Source organism: Ornithorhynchus anatinus, chromosome Y5, assembly GCF_004115215.2.
Source record: "Ornithorhynchus anatinus isolate Pmale09 chromosome Y5, mOrnAna1.pri.v4, whole genome shotgun sequence".
In the NCBI taxonomy this organism is placed as follows: domain Eukaryota; kingdom Metazoa; phylum Chordata; class Mammalia; order Monotremata; family Ornithorhynchidae; genus Ornithorhynchus; species Ornithorhynchus anatinus.
Genome location: NC_053179.1, coordinates 1,209,998 through 1,229,137, shown reverse-complemented (window position 1 = coordinate 1,229,137; position 19,140 = coordinate 1,209,998). Strand labels below are relative to the sequence as shown.

The 19,140-nt window shown below is 43.2% G+C and overlaps 1 protein-coding gene across 2 annotated transcripts in view; it reads left to right on the top strand.

Annotated features, from left to right (window-relative positions):
* LOC114808764 (polycomb group RING finger protein 3-like) overlaps nt 1–19,140 on the top strand; it is a 148,773-nt gene that overhangs the window by 44,433 nt on the left and 85,200 nt on the right. For both annotated transcript variants that reach the window (XM_029056624.2, XM_029056622.2), the window contains exon 3: nt 15,801–15,897. In XM_029056624.2, coding sequence (XP_028912457.1) covers nt 15,801–15,897 — 97 coding nt within the window. The remainder of the gene's footprint in view (nt 1–15,800; nt 15,898–19,140) is intronic.

Sequence of the window (19,140 nt, the reverse complement as noted above, 5' to 3'; positions counted from 1 at the left end):
ACTTGCTGCCTAGAATTCCTTAACTCCCATTCTCTCCTGGACCCCCTCCGATCTGGCTTCCGTCGCCTCCAGTCTACCGAGACTGCCCTTTCAAAGGTCACCCATGACCTCCTTCTTGCCAAATCCAGTGGCTCCTACTCTATCCTAATCCTCCTTGACCTCTCAGCTGCCTTTGACACTGTCGACCATCCCCTTTTCCTCCATACCTTATCTCACCTTGGCTTCCCGGACTCCATCCTCTCTTGGTTCTCCTCTTATCTTTCTGGCCATTCATTCTTGGTCTGCTTCGCAGGCTCTTCCTCTCCCTCCCATCCTCTAATTGTTGGGGTTCCTCAAGGGTCAGTTCTTGGCCCTCTTCTGTTCTCCATTTACACTCACTCCCTTGGTGAACTCATTCGCTCTCATGGCTTCAACTGTCAACTCTATGCAGATGACGCACAAATCTACATCTCTGCCCTTGTCCTCTCCCCATCCCTTCAGGCTCGTATCTCCTCCTGCCACCAGGATGTCTCTACCCAGATGTCTGCCCGCCACCTAAAACTCAACATGTCCAAAACTGAGCTCCTTTATCTTCCCTCCCAAGCCCTGTCCTCTTCCTGATTTCCCTATCACTGTGGATGGTACCACCATCCTTCCCGTCTCTCAAGCCCGCAGCCTCGGTGTCGTATGTGACTCTGCTCTCATTTACCCCACACGTCCAATCCGTCACCAAGACCTACCGGTCTCACCTTTATAATATCGCCAAGACCCGTCCTTTCCTGTCCTCCCAAATGGCTATCTTACTGGTACAGCTTCTCACGATATTCCGGCTGGATTATTATGTCAGCCTTCTCTCTGATCTCCCTTCCTCCTGTCTCTTCCTGCTTCAGTCTATTCTTCATTCCGCTGTGTGGATCATCTTCCTGCAGAAACGCTCTGGGCATGTCACTCCCCTTCTCAAAAACCTCCAGTGGTTGTCTATCAACCTCTGCACGAAACAAAACCTTCTCACTTTAGGCTACAAGGCTATCCATCACCTTGCCCCCTCCTACTTCTTCTCCATTCTCTCTTTCTACTGCCCACCCTGCACGCTCCATTCCTCTGCCGCCCACCACCTCACCGACCCCCATTCCTGCCTATCCCGCCGTCGACCCCTGGGCTATGTCCTCCCGCTGTCCTGGAATGCCCTCCCTCCTCACTTCCACCAAACTAACTCTCTTCCACTCTTCTAAGCCCTACTGAGAGCTCACCTTCTCCAAGAGGCCTTCCCATACTGAGCTTCCTCTTTTCCCTCTGCTCCATCTGTTGCCTCTCTACCCCCTCCATCTCCCCTCAGACAAGCCCCCTTTTCCTCCCGTTTCCCTCTGCTCCTGCCCCTCTCCCGCCTCCTCCCCTCAGCACTGTGCTCGTCCGTTCATTTGTACATATTTTTTATTACCCTATTTATTTTGTTAATGAGATGTACATCCCCTAGATTCTACTTATTGCTATTGTTTTAATGAGATGTACATCCCCTTGATTCTAATTATTGCCATTGTTTTTGTCTGTCAGTCTCCCCCAATTAGACTGTAAGCCCGTCAATGGGCAGGGGCTTCTCTATCTATTGCCAATTTGTACATTCCAAGGGCTTAGTACAGTGCTCTGCACATAGTCAATGCTTACTAAATACTGTAGAATGAATGAATAAAAATATTTGGAAACTCAGTAACTTAAAACAGGGTTTCCATAAGTTCATACCAGCGGAAAAGTGGAAATAGCCTGACATGGTGGACAGAGCACAAGCCAAAGTCAGGATGCTACTGTGTCTGATGTGTTGTTTTAATAGTATTTAGACATTTACTATGTGCCAGACATTGTTACTGAGTAATGGAAAAGATATAATCAAGTTGTTTACAGTCCATTTTCCACATCACCCTCACAGGCAATCCCCATTTTACAGAAGAGGTAGTTGAGGCATAGAGAAGATAAGTGGCTTATATTTCTGTTTCACTCTCTCAAAGTCACAGCAAATAATGGAGCTGGGATTGCAACCTTCGTCTTGTGACTCTCTAGCCTGAGTACTTTATACTAGGCAATGCTTTTTCTTTTGTGTGATCTTGGGCAAGTCACTTAAATTTCTGCCACAGTTGCCGTATCTGTAAAATGGGAATTGAATCCTTCTCCCTCTTTATCTTATCCCACCTTGATTACTGTATCTATTTCCTTTCTATCTAACCTCCCTTCCTACTGTTTCTCCTCATTCCAGTCCATATTTAACTCTGCTCCTCAGATTTTTTTTCTGCTAAAATTTTCTGGCCACATTTTCCCACTACTCAAGAAGCACTAGTGTTTTCCTATCCACCTCCAAATCAAGCAGCAACTCATTACTATTGGCTTTAAAGTTCTCAATCACTTTACCCCTTTCTATCTCATCTTGCTATTCGCCTACTGCAACCCAGCCTATCTAATGTCAACTTACTCAGTGTACCTAGATCTCTCCTCCCTCATTATTGACCTCTTGCTCACATTTTTCTTCTGTCCTGAAACACCCCCTTCATATTTAACAACTACTTTCTCCTCTTCAAAGCCATCTGGATGGCACATCTCCTCCAAGAGTCCTTCCCTGACTAAGCCCTCCTTTCCTCTTCTCCCACTTTCTTCTGCGTCATCTTGACTTGGTCCCTCATTTCATCCTCCCTCCCAGCCCCCAGCACTTATATACATATATGTAATTTTATTTACTTATACTGCCCCTCATTCATTCAGTCAGTTGTATTTATTGATTACTTACTGTGGGCAGAGCACTGTACTAAGCACTTGAACAATGCAGTAGAGCGGTAAAGAGAGTCAGTCCTTGCCCACAGCAGACTCACAGTCCTGAGGTGGGCAGACTGATGACAGTACAAGTAAACAGGCAGCAATATAAATAAATAGAATTATAGATAAATTCATATATATAAGTGCGATTGGTCAGGGAGAGGGGGAAGAGCAAAGAGAGCAAGACGGCAACACAGAAGGGAGTGGCAATGAGGAAAAATGGGGCTTAGAGTCCCCCTCGATTGTAAGCATGTTGTGACCGGGAATATGTATTTATATTGTTATATTTTACTCTCCCCAGCACTTAGTATAGTGCTCTGCAGACAGAACAGTTTCAATAAATAGGATTTCCTATTTACATTACTAATAATGTTGGTATTTATTAAGCGCTTACTATGTGCAGAGCACTGTTCTAAGCACTGGGGTAGACACAGGGGAATCAGGTTGTCCCACGTGGGGCTCACAGTCTTAATCCCCATTTTACAGATGAGGGAACTGAGGCACAGAGAAGTTAAGTGACTTGCCCACAGTCACACAGCTGACAAGTGGCAGAGCCGGGATTCTAGAGATCTAGGCAGTGTTTTCTGGCATCAAGAGCCTATCTGGATGCAGTGCAGTGGAACTTTTGAAATTAACAAATATACTCATAAGAATGTGTGTCAGTTGCAGCATTAGGCATAGTGGTGTACCTTAGAAAGGTTTTTTTGAATAAAGCCCCACCCTAATTTTCTGGTCAAACAAAAACTCCTTACCATTGGCTTTAAAACACAATCACTTTGCCCTATCCTAGCTCATCTCATTATTCTACTAGAGCCAAGCCCACACACTTCATTCGCTAATGCTAACCTTCTCACTGTGCCTCTATCTCATCTATCTTTCCGCCAGCCTCTACCCACATCTTACCACTGGCCTGAAATGCCCTCCCTCCTTATGTCAGACAGATAATTGCTCTCCCCTAATTCAAAGCCTTATTAAAGGCACATCTCCTCCAAGAAACCTTCCCTTATTAAGCTTTCCCCACCTCGTCTCCCACTTCCTTCTGCACAGCCTTGACTTGCTCCCTTCATTCATTCTTCATTCCATACCCATAGGACATATGTATATATCTGTAATTTATTTATTTATTTAGTTTGTTATTTCTCCTAATGTCTGTTTTCCCCTCTAGACTGTGAGCTTGTTGTGAGCAGAGAATATGTCTTTCTGCTGTTGTGTTGTACTCTTCCAAGGGCTTAGTAAATAAGATTGAGTGAATTGAGTGATTGAATGAATGGTCCCCATCCCATCTTGCTAATATCTCCAGGTCCATTTTCTGGTAAACAACAAATGTTCTTCTGTCTATGCACATTTTGGTTTTAGAGTGCCAGCTAGTAGAGACCAGGAGCTTTGCATTCTATCTCAGTTCCCTGAGTAACAGTATTCCTTTCCCTATTCTAGAGAAACTTTTAAAAGGCAGAAAGGAAGGTAACCCACACTCAGATGTTTTCTTCGGTCAGCCCCAAATCATCTATGATATTATTGTTTAGAATTTAGAAAGTCAACTGCAGGTTCATATATCTTGCTTTACAAAGTTACCTAGCAAAAAACCTGCAACTATCAATTGCTTTGTTATAAAACACTAAGTATAAAGGGCCAATTAAAAAGATGTCTGAGAACTCTTAGAAACTTGATTTGTAGGAAGATGAGGAGTCTATTTTGTACGTATTATGTTTAAGGTATCAGCAGGGCTTCCAAATAAATATTCTCTTAAGGCAGGAAGAAATGTGAGACTAAGAGAAAGGGAAAAGTCAGGGCTTGAGAGGGAGATTTGGGAATCAGCCACATGGAGTGATTGTTGAAGCTGTGGAGACAAATTCATTCATTCATTCATTCAATAGTATTTATTGAGCGCTTACTATGTGCAGAGCACTGTACTAAGCGCTTGGGATGAACAAGTCGGCAACAGATAGAGACAGTCCTTGCCGTTTGACGGGCTTACAGTCTAATCGGGGGAGACGGACAGACGAGAACAATGGCAATAAACAGAGTCAAGGGGAAGAACATCTCGTAAAAACAATGGCAACTAAATAGAATCAAGGCGATGTACAATTCATTAACAAAATAAATAGGGTAACGAAAATATATACAGTTGAGCGGACGAGTACAGTGCTGTGGGGATGGGAAGGGAGAGGTGGAGGAGGAGAGGGAAAAGGGGAAAATGAGGGTTTAGCTGCGGAGAGGTAAAGGGGGGATGGCAGAGGGAGTAGAGGGAGAAGAGGAGCTCAGTCTGGGAACGCCTCTTGGAGGAGGTGAGTTTTAGGGTTTGGAAGAGGGGAAGAGAATCAGTTTGGCAGAGGTGAGGAGGGAGGGCGTTCCAGGACCGCGGGAGGACGTGACCCAGGGGTCGACGGCGGGATAGGCGAGACCGAGGGACGGTGAGGAGGTGGGCGGCAGAGGAGCGGAGCGTGCGGGGTGGGCGGTAGAAAGAGAGAAGGGAGGAGAGGTAGGAAGGGGCAAGGTGATGGAGACCCTTGAAGCCTAGAGTGAGGAGTTTTTGTTTGGAGTGGAGGTCGATAGGCAACCACTGGAGTTGTGTAAGAAGGGGAGTGACATGCCCAGATCGTTTCTGCAGGAAGATGAGCCGGGCAGCGGAGTGAAGAATAGACTGGAGCGGGGCGAGAGAGGAGGAAGGGAGGTCAGAGAGATGAGTTCTCCAAGGGAGTGGATGTAGAAGGGGACTCAAAACTGAACCTTGAGGGTCCCCCACAGTTAGAGAGTGGGAAACAGAGGAATAGTTGACAAAAGGGACAGAGGAGCCATCACAGAGTTAGGAGGAGAACAAAGAGGAGATAGTGTTAGTAAAACTGAGGTTAGGCAATATTTCCAGACAAAGGAGGTAATCTACAGTATCAAAGGGAATTGAGAAGTCAAGGAGGATTATCCTGGAGTAGAGGCTGTTGTATTTTAAAGGAAGGGGATGCCACTGTTAGCTTTATATAGGATTATTTCTTTAGAGTGAGAGGGGCAGAAGCCAAACTGCAGAGGTACAAAGAAAGAATTGGAAAGAAGAGTATACAACTTCCTTTCTTCCCTCTCTGACCTTGATCTTTAACCATTCCTTTCCAGTGGAACCTTTCCCACTGCTTTCAAGAATGCCCATGTATCCCTTGTCTTAAAATACCCTCTTGACCCAAGACTCCCCTCAGTTATTGCCCCATCTCCCTGCTACCATTCCTCTCCAGACTCCTTAACCAAGTGTCTTTACTTGCTGCAACATTTCCTCTCCTCCATTTCTTTTCCTGACTCACAGAAATCTGACTTCTACCACTTCACTGCACAGAAGTAACCCTCTCTGAGATCACTAACGACTACCTTCTTGACAAATACGACAGCCCCTACTCCATCCTGATCTCTCTCAACCTCTCAGCTACCTATGACATTTTCCCATTCGTGTAAACAGCACCATCTTTCCTGCTTCACAAACCCATAACCGTGGCATTATTCTTGTCTCATCTCTCTCATTCCACCAACATGTTCAGTTTGTCACCAGATCTTGTCAGTTATTTCCTTTTTAACATCTTTGAAATCTACTCTTTCCTCCAACCAAACAGCAGCAAAATCTCTATCTCCTACCTTGATGACTTCATCTTCTCACATCTCCACATCTCCTCACTTTTCACTAACCTGAAGTGGTTGCCTATCCTCCTTGACTTAAAAGCATATAGTCAGCTCAGCCCCATGGCCCTCATATTTTTTTAATGTTATTTGTTATTCACTTACTTTGTGTCAAGCACTGTTTTAAGCACTGGGATAGATTGAAATTAGTCAGATTAGACACAGAAGCAACATAGCCAAGTAGAAAGAACATGGGCTTGGGAGTCAGCGGACATGCTCAGTCACTTGTCTGCTGTTTGGCAATCAGAAAGCAATTTAAACTTCTCCACCTAAATTATCTCATTGGTAAAATGGGGAGGCTGTAAGCCTCCTGTGAGCCTCATGTCCTACCTCACTGATTCCTTATAACAACCCAGCCTGTATGCTTTGCTATTATAAAGCCAACTGTATCTCACCTCATCTTGCCACCTCTTCCTTTCCCATGTCCTACCTCCGACCTGGAAAACCCTCCCACTTCATATCCAACAGATGACATCTTCCACAACTTTAAGCCTTAGAAAGGTCACACCTCCTCCAAGAGTCCTTCTTGACTAACCTCTTTTTTCCTCTCCTTCCTCTACCTTCTGCCTCATCCTTTTATTCACCAAACCCTCAGCCACGCAGCTCTTATATCCATATCAGTAATTTATTTTAATGTCTGTTTCCCCCGGTAGACTATAAGCTCACTGAGACCTGGGAATGTGTCTTCCAACTCTTTTATATTGTACTTACCCAAGTACTTAGTACAGTGCTCTGCACAGAGTAAGGGTTCAACAAATATAATTGATTGATTCTCTGAGCCTCAAGGTGCCGTATCTATAAAATGGAGATTAAAACTGTGAGCCCCATAAGGGGCAGGGACTGTATCCAATCATACTATTTTGAATGTAGCCCAGTACTTTGTACAGTGTTTGGCACATGATAAATGCTTAACAAATTCCACAAAAGAAAAGTGCCTGTTCCACATGGGATTTATAATCTAAATAGGAGGGAAACCAGGTGTTAAAGTTAAGGAAAGGAAAGCACAGAAAAGTTCAGTAACTTGTACAAGGCCGTAAGCAGATAAGTGGCAAAGTCACAATTAGAATCTAGAATCTGATTCCCAGACCTATACTCTTTCTACTAGGCTGCACAACATCCTACCTTACCTCATGACTCTATTTATTGCCATTGTTCTTGTCTGTCCGTCTCACCCGATTAGACTGTAAGCCCATCAAACGGCAGGGACTGTCTCTATCTGTTGCCGACTTGTTCATCCCAAGCGCTTAGTACAGTGCTCTGCACATAGTAAGCGCTCAATAAATACTATTGAATGAATGAATGAATACTACAACAAAGCTCACAATTCTCTCTAATGTCAAACTACTCTACCTCAGTCTCACCTACCTTGCTGTAAATTCCTTGCCCACATCCTCTTTCTGGTTTCAAACTCCCTTTCCCTTCATATCTGAGAGACCACCACTCTTCCTACGCTCAAGCCCTTATTAAAATCACACTGGGTCTGAAAGGCCTTGCCTTATTAAGCCCTTGTTCCCCTATTTGTTCCTCTTTGCATTGCCTTTCCACCTCATCTGTACCCTGTGTCCAACTTGATTTACTCGTGTATTTGCTTGATTTACCTGGCACATAGTAAGTGCATAACAAGTACATCATCATCATCATGATATTTACCCAACTCTCAGCCCCAGAAAACTGTTTTATATACCCCTAATTTATTTTAATATCTGACTCTCACTCTAAACTATAAGCTAGAGGCTCTTGGGCACTCCTGTGACAACCCAGTCTTTTATTCTCTAATGCCACTCTACTCACTGAACATTTGTTAATCTTGTTTATTCTGCTGCCTAATCCTTGCCCATGTTATCCCTTTGGTCTGGAACCTCCCTCCCCTTCCTATCCTACAGTCTACCACTCTTTCCATCTTCAAAAAATAACGTCTCCTCAAAGAAGGCTTCCCTAACTCATACCTCATTTTCCTTGCGTACCCCTCTGTATGGATCACCTGTGCATATGGTTTTGTTCCCCCAAGCACTTTAGTACTCATTCCAGTCTTCCAGCACTTATCATTATATTCTACCATTTCCCCTATCTATAATTTATTGTAATGTTTGTCTTTGCCTGAAGACTGCAAGCTTCAGTCTTGGGCGCAGAGATTGGTTCTTCCAGTTCTATTATGCTTGCCCAAATCTTCACTTCATGGTTCTGTAAACAGTTACCTCTCAATAAATGCTCTTGCTTGATTGATTATTGAGAAAATCTATACTGATAAATTGTAATAATTATAATTATGGATTTGTTACATGCTTACAATGTGCCAAGCACTGTATTGAGTATTGGGGTAGATTCAAGCAAATCAGGTCTTGCACATTCCCTGTCCCACATGAGGGTCACAGGCTTAATCCCCATTTTACAGATGAGGTAACTAAGGCACAGAGAAGTGATTTGCCCAGGGTCATACAACAGACAAGTAGCAGTGTGAGGATTAGAACCCAGGTCCTCCTTGCAAGTCCCAGCACCAAGCTCTATCTCCCTCTAGACTGTGAGCTTAATGAGGGCAGGGAATGTGCCTGTTAGTGTTGTATTCTACTATCTCAACCACTTAATACAGTGCTTTGCACCCAGTAAGCTCTCAATACATATGATTAAATGAAGGAATGAATGAGTACTAGTCCATTCTGCTTCTCCCCATTGAAACATGTTGTATTATTGAAACAGTGTAAGTTTGAAATTATGATAAGATCCATTTGTTGAACTCAGTATATTTTTAATAGTGTACAGGGGGAGACAGATATTAATATGAATAAGTTTTGGAAATTGAGGAATTACTGCTTTATTTGTAAAATACATAAAGTCACATCTGTCTCCCTTTCTAGACTATAAACTCCTTGTAACAGGGAACATATTTACTAACTCTGTTGCATTGTCTTTCCCAAGTGCTATTACAGTGCTTTGCACTCAGTATAAACTCTATAAATATCATTAACTGAATATTTAATTGTATATTTTAGCCCACTGTACCACAGACTTTTCATTAGTTCCAAAGTTAAGTTTTATTTGAAGATGGAAATCAAAGACAACAAAATCTGGCATATATGAAAGAGAAAATCCTTAAGAATTTTAATTTAAATTTCAAATTAAAATTAAAAATCAGTCGTGTTTATTGAGAATTTACTGTGAGCAGAATACTGTACTGATTGCTTGGAATAATAATAGTAATAATTTTGGTATTTGTTAAGTGCTTACTATGTGCCAAGCCCTGTTCTAAGCCCTGGGTAGAGACAAGGTAATCAGGTTGTTCCGCAAGGGGCTCACAGTTTCAATCCCCATTTTCCAGATGAGGTAACTGCGGCACAGAGAAGTGAAATGACTTGCCCAGAATCACACAGCTGATCAGTGGCCAAACTGGGACACAACCTCTGACTCCCAAGCCTGTGTTCTTTCCATTGAGCCATGCTGCTTCTCTAAGAGTACAATGGAAACGTTGTAACATACATTAGAAGAGCAAAGTGTCCAGGTTGCGTTGTAATAGCAGAATAGTGAGGTGAGGTAAAACGGGGCAAGGTGTTTGAGTGATTTAAAGCCGATGTTGAGAAGTTTCGGTTTGATGCTGACTGAAGTGGATGGGCAACCACCAGAGTTTCTTGAGGAGTAATGAAACATAGCCAGAATGTTTTTGTAGAAAAATGATGCAGGCAGCAGAGTGAAGTATGTACTGGAATGGGGAGCATCAGGAAGCAGGGAAATTTGCAAGAAGACTGAAACAGTAATCAAGATGAATAGGGTAACTGATTGGATTAGTGTGGTAGCAGTTTGGTTGAAGAAGAAAAGGCAGATTTTACTCATGTTCTGAAGTTCAAATTGACAGTATTTAGTGATGGATTGAATATGTGGGGTGAGTGAGAGAGAGAAGTCAGGATAAAGCCAAGATTATGGGCTTGTGAGGCAGGAAGGTTGGCGGTGCCATCTGTAGTAATGGAAAAGTCAGGGGAAGGACAGGGTTTGGGTGGGAAGATGTGGAATTCTCTTTCAGAAATGTTAAGTTTGAGGTGATAGCAGTGCAGCCAAGTAGAAATGTCTTGAAGGAGGAAATGCAGTACTGAAGAGAGGGAGAGAGACCAGGTCAGGAGATGTAGATTTGGGAATTATCCACATAGAGATGGTAGTTGAAGCCTTGGGAGCAAATGAATTCTCCAAGGCAGTGGGTGTAGACTGCAGGGGTGCAAAAAGAGAATTGGAAGGAAGCGTATAGACCTTCCTTTCTTCCCTCCCTGACATTGATCTTCAACCATTCCTTTCCAATGGAACTTTTCCCACTGCTTTCAAGAATGTTCATGCATCCCTTGTTTTGAAAAACCCTCCCTTGACCTTTGACTCTCCACAGTTATTGCCCCATCTCCCTGCTACTATTCCTTTCCAAACTCCAAGTTTTCTGTACTTGCTGCAACATTTCCAGTTCCAGTTTCCACCTCCAGTTCTCTGGAATCTGACTTCTGCCACTTCACAGTACAGAAATAGCCTTCTCTGAGGTCACCAATGATTATGAGGGACAAAGTTAGTGGTAGGGACTTAGAGGAGGAGCCCGTGAAAGAGACTGATAAGTGCGGCCAGGGAGATACCAGAAGAGAACAGTGTCAGTGAAGCTGAAGTTGGGTAATGTTTTCAGGAGAAAGAGATAATCAAAAATGTTTAAGGCAGGTGAGAAGTCAAGGAGGATTAGGTTGCCCATTGGATTTGCCAAGAAGAAGATCATTGTGATCTTTGAGAAAATGGATTTTGCAGAGTAAATGGGACAGAAGCCAGATTGGAGGAGGTCAAGGGGAGAATTGGAGGAAAGGAACTTGAGACAATGGGTATAAACAACTCGCTCAGGGAGTTTGGAAAGGAATAGAAGGAGGAAGAAGGTTACTACTGAAGAGATCTAAGGGGTTCATTCAGTAGTATTTGCACCAAGCCGACCTCACACACTTCAAATTTATCCTTTCCTGCCTTAACTCTGCCCTCTCCTCCGCCAGGCAAAGCTTCTTCTCCTCCCTCATCGACACCCATGCCCGTCACCCCCGCCGATTGATCCGGACCTTTAACTCTCTCCTTAGGCCCCCTGTTCCTCCCCCTCCCCCATCTCTCACCCGTAATGATCTGGCCACCTATTTCCTCATGAAAATCAACACGATCAGGTCTGAGCTCCCCAAAGTCACCCCTCCGCCTCTCCCCTCCCCCCCAACAACCCCCTCCCCTACTTTCCCATCCTTCCCTGCAGTATCCTCAGAGGAGATCTCCTCCCTCCTCGCAAGTGCCACCCCCTCCACCTGCGCCTCGGACCCCATTCCCTCTCACCTTCTTAAAACCATCGCCCCTGCCCTCCTCCCTTCCTTAACTTCTATTTTTAACCACTCAATCTCCAAGGGCTCCTTCCCCTCTGCCTTCAAACATGCCCACATCTCCCCCATCCTAAAAAAACCCGCTCTTGACCCCACTTCCCCCTCCAGTTATCGTCCTATCTCCCTACTACCCTTCCTTTCCAAAATCTTAGAACGAGTCGTCTACAATCGATGCCTAGAATTCCTTAACTCCCATTCTCTCCTAGACCCCCTCCAATCTGGCTTCCGTCCCCTCCACTCTACCGAGCCTGCTCTCTCTAAGGTCACCCATGACCTCCTTCTTGCCAAATCCAATGGCTCCTACTCCATTCTGATCCTCCTTGACCTCTCTGCTGCCTTTGACACTGTCGACCATCCCCTCCTCCTCCATACCTTATCTCACCTTGGCTTCACGGACTCTGTCCTCTCCTGGTTCTCCTCTTACCTCTCTGGCCGATCATTCTCGGTCTCCTACGCTGGAGCCTCCTCCCCCTCCCATCCTTTAACTGTTGGAGTTCCTCAAGGGTCAGTTCTTGGCCCTCTTCTGTTCTCCATTTACACTCACTCACTCGGTGACCTCATCCGCTCTCACGGCTTTGACTACCATCTCTACACAGATGACATGCAGATCTACATCTCCGCCCCTGTCCTCTCCCCCTCCCTTCAGGCTCGCATCTCCTCCTGCCTCCAGGACGTCTCCACCTGGATGTCGGCCCGCCACCTAAAACTCAACATGAGCAAGACTGAGCTCCTCATCTTCCCTCCTAAGCCCGGTCCGCTCCCAGACTTCTCCATCACCGTGGATGGCACGACCATCCTTCCCGTCCCGCAGGCCCGCAATCTCGGTGTCATCCTTGACTCGTCCCTCTCGTTCACCCCACACATCCTATCCGTTACCAAGACCTGCCGGTTTCACCTCTACAATATCGCCAAGATCCGCCCTTTCCTCTCCACCCAAACGGCTACCTTACTATTACGGGCTCTCGTTATATCCCGGCTAGACTACTGTGTCAGCCTTCTCTCTGACCTCCCTTCCTCCTCTCTCGCCCTGCTCCGGTCTATTCTTCACTCCGCTGCCCGGCTCATCTTCCTGCAGAAACGATCTGGGCATGTCACTCCCCTTCTTAAACAACTCCAGTGGTTGCCTATCGACCTCCGCTCAAACATGTGGCCCAGGGGTCGACGGCGGGATAGGCGAGACCGAGGGACGGTGAGGAGGTGGGCGGCAGAGGAACGGAGCGTGCGGGGTGGGCGGTAGAAAGAGAGAAGGGAGGAGAGGTAGGAAGGGGCAAGGTGATGGAGAACCTTGAAGCCTAGAGTGAGGAGTTTTTGTTTGGAGCGGAGGTTGATAGGCAACCACTGGAGTTGTTTAAGAAGGGGAGTGACATGCCCAGATCGTTTCTGCAGGAAGATGAGCCGGGCAGCGGAATGAAGAATAGACTGGAGCGGGCGAGAGAGGAGGAAGGGAGGTCAGAGAGAAGGCTGACAGAGTAGTCTAGCCGGGATATAACGAGAGCCTGTAGCAGTAAGGTAGCCATTTGGGTGGAGAGGAAAGGGCGGATCTTGGCGATATTGTAAAGGTGAAACCGGCAGGTCTCGGTAATGGATAGGATGTGTGGGGTGAACGAGAGAGACGAGTCAAGGATGACACCGAAGGGTTTTTTAGGATAAGATAGGAGAAACATGGACATACTTTAAATCAATGAGGAAGAAGCTGTTGGAGAGCAAAAGGTTGAAGATTAGTGAGGGAGGAAAGAAAGGAGGGGGCAGTGTTTTGATAAGGAGCGAAAGTATGGGGTCATATGTGAAGTTGGAGGGGGTGGATTTTGATAAAAGGCAGGATATTTCCTCTTGAGATAATAATGAGAAAGATGGGAAAGTTGAAAAAGGGGTAGAGGGTAGGAGGGACTGGGGAGGGGCAAAGGAGATTTTAGGGAGATCACATCTGTTAAATTTTCTCAATAAAGTAGGTAGGCAGTCAGGAGCAAGTAATAAGAAAGGTAGGTGGATGGGAGTTTGAGGAGGTAGTTAAATGTCTGGATGATAATAATAATAATAATGTTGGTATTTGTTAAGTGCTTATCATGTACAGAGCACTGTTCTAAGTGCCGAGGTAGATACAGGGTAAACAGGTTGTCCCACATGAGGCTCAGTGTCAATCCCCATTTTCCAGATGAGGTAACTGAGGCACAGAGAAGTTAACTGACTTGCCCACAGTCACACAGCTGACAAGTGGCAGAGAAACTACCCCAGCCGTTAGAACAGTGCTCTGAACATAGTAAGCGCTTAACAAATACCAACATTATTATTATTATGGGATTCAAACCCATGACCTCTGACTCACAAGCCCGTGCTTTTTCCACTGAGCTATGCTGCTTCTTCTGGATCACCTGTCAAGGGCAGTGGGCATGGGTGTCAGTAAGAATGGAGAAATAATTTCACTGGGCAGAGGAGAGGGCAGTGTTAAAACATTTAAGGATAAATTTGAAGTCGATGGCTTGGCCTGATAGCTAGATTCCACTAACAGCTCTTTGCAGTCGTGCACAAGAGCAGAGGAGGTGGACTGTGGAAGTAATCTAGTAATAATGTTGGTATTTGTTAAGCGCTTACTATGTGCAGAGCACTGTTCTAAGCGCTGGGGGAGATACAGGGTAATCAGGTCGTCCCTCGTGAGGTTCACAGTTAATCCCCATTTTACAGATGAGGTAATGGAGGCATAGAGAAGTTAAGTGACTTGCCCACAGTCACACAGCTGACAAGTGGCAGAGCCGGGATTCGAACCCATGACCTCTGACTCCAAAACCCAGGCTCTTTCCACTGAGCCACGCTGATCTAGGGCTGTGGGTTAGTAGTACAAGTTTGATGAAGGGATAAGGGGAGCAAGTGAGTTGAGTTTCATAAAGCAGGTGATGTTGAGAGCATCAATTTGGTCATCAAGGGAAGGTAGTTTGGGTAGGAAGGCTAAATGGCACATGATGAGTTTGGAAAATTGAATGGAGTCGAAGGAGTCGAAGCCTCTCAAGGGGAACAGTATAGATTTATACTATAGGGGAGGAGGTGAATGGGAGAGAAGATAGGTAAGGAGGTTTGGTTAGATTTTAGAATTGATGAGGTAGACATTCTGTGGTGGCTCTAGGTGATGAGATGAAATATGTGATGATAGTTAAACAAAATTAGAAAGGTCCTTGCTTTAAATGATTATTAACTGTATTAATACTCTAAATAAAACAGGAACCAAGGTGGCCAGTGGTAGAATACAAGCATTGAACTCGGAAGGGTCTGGGTTCTAATTCTGCTGCAGCACTTGTGTGCTGTATGACCTTGAGCAAATCACTTAACTTCTTTGTACCTCAGTTACTTCATCTGCAAAAGAAGGATTAAGACTATGAGTCCCATGTAGAACATGGACTATGTCCAACCTGATTAGTTTGTATGTACTATAGTGCTTAGTACAGTGCTTGGTACATTGTAAGTGCTTAACACAAACCATTTTAAAAAAACCCAACATCAACAAAAATAAAAGCCTCAAAACTTGAGCTGGAGAGTTTAGTACTTTTAGTATTTTTATAATTCAGAAGAAAACCCCATATTTTTTTCATAAGAAATAACAGATTAACATGGAATAACATTTTTGAATATATTCCCTATAATTAGATTTAGTTTAATTTGAAACTAAAAATAATTTTGAACACTCCACATTTTATGACCTCTCTTCATTTCCTATCTTATTTTTTTCCTTTTATTTACTTACGCATCAAAAGGCTAATGTGGTGGTATAGAGGATTGGCATTGCTTTCTCTTTGTTGTTGAGTTTTGGTTACTCTGGTTGAAATCTGCAGAAGAGTAAAAATCTATTTAAATAAAAACTTTGAAAAGTTTTATATAACTCCTTAGAAGTGTGTGGTGATTAATTTTGTGATTTTATTTTAAAATTTTTATTCAAATATAAATACTACTTCATTTTCATAAATCTTATTTTCATTCAGATATAAATAGTAAATGTGGACTTTCTAATTGTACATGTACTTTTGAAAACAGTCTGTAGAAGTTGCCTGGTTAAATATTTGGAGGAAAATAACACTTGCCCCACGTGTAGAATTGTTATTCATCAGAGTCATCCTCTGCAATATATCGGGTAAGTGTACTCTATAAAAGATAAAATAATGTGTAACAGAGCAGTGCATGATAGTAGCCTTTATAACATTTTATTAATGTGATGAATGTTTGTTCTATTTTGTTTATAATATCGTCAGTTCACTTTTCATTTTGTAGTTCCCAAGGGTATATTTTTATATTTTTGAGAAACTCAGAGGAATTTGACTTGTTAGATGATTCTGTTTCCAGGGATATCAAATGATTGTTTGTTTATTTTACTCTTCACTTTGTACTAATATATTTTATTTGTAAAATATATGCATATGTGCATTTATGAATTAATTATTGATGAAAATGGCATATTCCATTATATCACTTTGGATCTAATATTTTCTGATTATTCTTGTACAGTTATTTATTGGATTAGATAATAAATCAGTCAAGCAAACAGTAGTATTCATTGAGTACCAACTTAATTTTGAAAATTCAGTTTGGAGCTGCTAAGAGGTATGAGAGTGTCCCTTTTAATTGAAAGAAGTGGTTGTTTTGAGCCCATTTAGGTGTAGAAAGACAGTTTTGGGCAGTACCTTTGATGTTTTTAAGGTTATATTCCACTCTGCCAATGTCAAATTGATGTGTATGTACAGAGTCAGGAATTTTCCTAGTCTGAACTAACTGATGTTTTTGAAATCTCGAAATAGCTGCTCTTCTAAACCTGTTTTAAGATGTTTCCCAACTACCTTGAAGAATCATGACCTAGTGGAAAGAGGATGGTCCCGGGAGTCAGATGACCTGGGTTCTAATCCTGTCTCTGCCATTTATATGCTGTGTGGGCATGGAAAAGTTACCTAATTTCTTTGTGTGTCAATTTCCCCATATGTAAAATGGCCATCTATTCATTCATTCATTCATTCGTATTTCTTAAATGTTTACTATATGCTAAGTACTCTGCCAAGCACTTGGGAGAGTACAATACAACAACAACAGATACCTTCCCTGCCCACAACAAGTTCACAGTCTAGAGGGGGAGAAAGACATTAATTAAAAAAAATCATAAGTACAGTTATAAATGAATGATGTCATTCAGTTATTGGTATTTATTGAACTCTTAATGTAGGCTGAGCACTGTACTAGCACTTGGGAGAAGACAATAAAACAGAGTTAGTAGATATGTTCCTGCCCACAGAGAGTTTATGTCTGGAAAGGAGTTTATTATATTGATACGTAACATGTCCTCCAAAACTTTATAATCTGTTGGCTGGAAAGCAGTAAAAAAGCATGTACAAATGGTGGTAGGAGGAGGAAAAATAAGGATTTGGTTGGGAGTGGTAAAATATGGTGGCATGAAATTACAATAAATAATTGAAAATACAACAATACGTAAATATGTTTGGAGCCGTACCTTGGATTTTTTATTTGACCAAAATACTTTCATAACCAGTCACCTCACTTTAAACTTTACAATATATGTATAAGATCAGGAGAGGCAGATATTTTAATTTCCATTTACAGATGATAAAAATTGAGACAAACAGAGATTAAGATACTTGCTCATGGCTACACAAAATCTGCGTCAACCTCTCCCCTTTAGATTATGCTACTTCTTCATATGAAGTATAAGACGTATTTCTTAAAGTATGAAATCCATGGTCTCTTTAAAAGATATACATAATTTTAACTTTAAAAGTCTGAGCTGCTCAGATACAGACTATCTCAGATACTAAGATGTATTCCCATTTAGCCTCTTCATACCCCTCTTGCCATTTCTTCCTGCTCTCCAGCCAAATGCAGTCTGTGGAATGCCTGCTGTGCTGCCACCTTGTTAATCCAAGCATTTATTAATCCTGTCTTGGTTACTACCTCAGCCTCTTGGCTGACCTCCCACCTTTCTGTCTCTTCCCACTCCAGTCCATACTGCCTTCTGCTGCGTGGCTGCGTGGATCATTTTTGTACAAAAACATTCAGGCCATTTTTCCCACTCTTCAAGAACTTCCAGTGGTTGCCTAACCATCTCCTCATCTTCCAGAAACTTTTTACCATCAGCTTTAAAACATTATCACCTTGACCCCTTCTACTTCACCTCTCCACTCTCATTCATTCATTCATTCAATTCATTCAATTGTATTTACTGAGTGCTTACTGTGTGCAGAGCACTGTACTAAGCACTTGGAAAATACAGTTCTGCAACAGATAGAGACAATCCTGACCCAACAGACAGCTCACAGTCTAGAAGAGTGAGACAGATAACAGAACAAAACAAGTGGATAGACATCATTAGCATCAAAATAGATAACCAGAATTATAGATATATATGCCTCATTAAGAGGAGCAGAGTGTGCAGGCTGGGCTGTAGGAGGGGGCAAGGTGATGGAGAGCTCTGAAGCCACTATTCCTACTACAAACTAGCCTGCCCACTTCGCTTCTCTTTGCCAGCCTACTTATTATACCTTGTTCTTGTGTATCTTGGGGACGACCTCTGGCTCCCATCCCGCCTCTGTCCTGGAACACCCTCCCTCCTCAAATTGGATAGACAATTACTATCCCTGCTTCTAAGCCTTCTTGAAGGCACATCTCTTCCAAGAGACCTTCCCTAACTAAACCCTCATTTCCTCTTTTTCCATTCCCTCCTACATCTCCGTGACTTGCTCCCTTTACTGACCGCTGCCCCCCCAACAGTCCCACAGCATATATGTACATATCCATAATTATTTAATTTATAGAGGTATCTTTCTCCACCTCTAGACTGTAAGCTGATTGGGGCCAAGGATTGTGTTTGTTAAATTGTTGTGCTAAACTCTCCCAAGCATTTAGTACAGTACCTGCACACAGGACGTGTTCAGTAAATGCAATTAATGATGTTTGATTGATCAATTGAACATATGGAAGCTTCCTTTTACCCATAAGGAGACTGATGCAGTAATCCAAGCAGGATAAGAAGAGTGATTGTATTAACCTGGTAGCAGTTTGGCTGGAGAGGAAAGGGCAGATTTTAGCAATGTTATGAAGGTGGGACAGACAGGAGTTAGTGGTGGATTGAATATGTGGGTTGATTGAGAGAGAGGAGTCAAGGATAATGCCAAGGTTACAGGCTTGTGAGACAGAAAAGGATGGTAGTGCTATCTACAGTGATAGGAAAGTCAAGGGGTGGGCAAGGTTTGGGTGGAAAGATAAGGAGTTCAATTTGGGACAAGTTAAACTTGAAGTGATGGTAGGACATCCAAATAGAGATGGCTGGGTTGTAGTAGGAGAGTAGTGAAGTGTGGTAGGAAGGAGCAAGGGGATT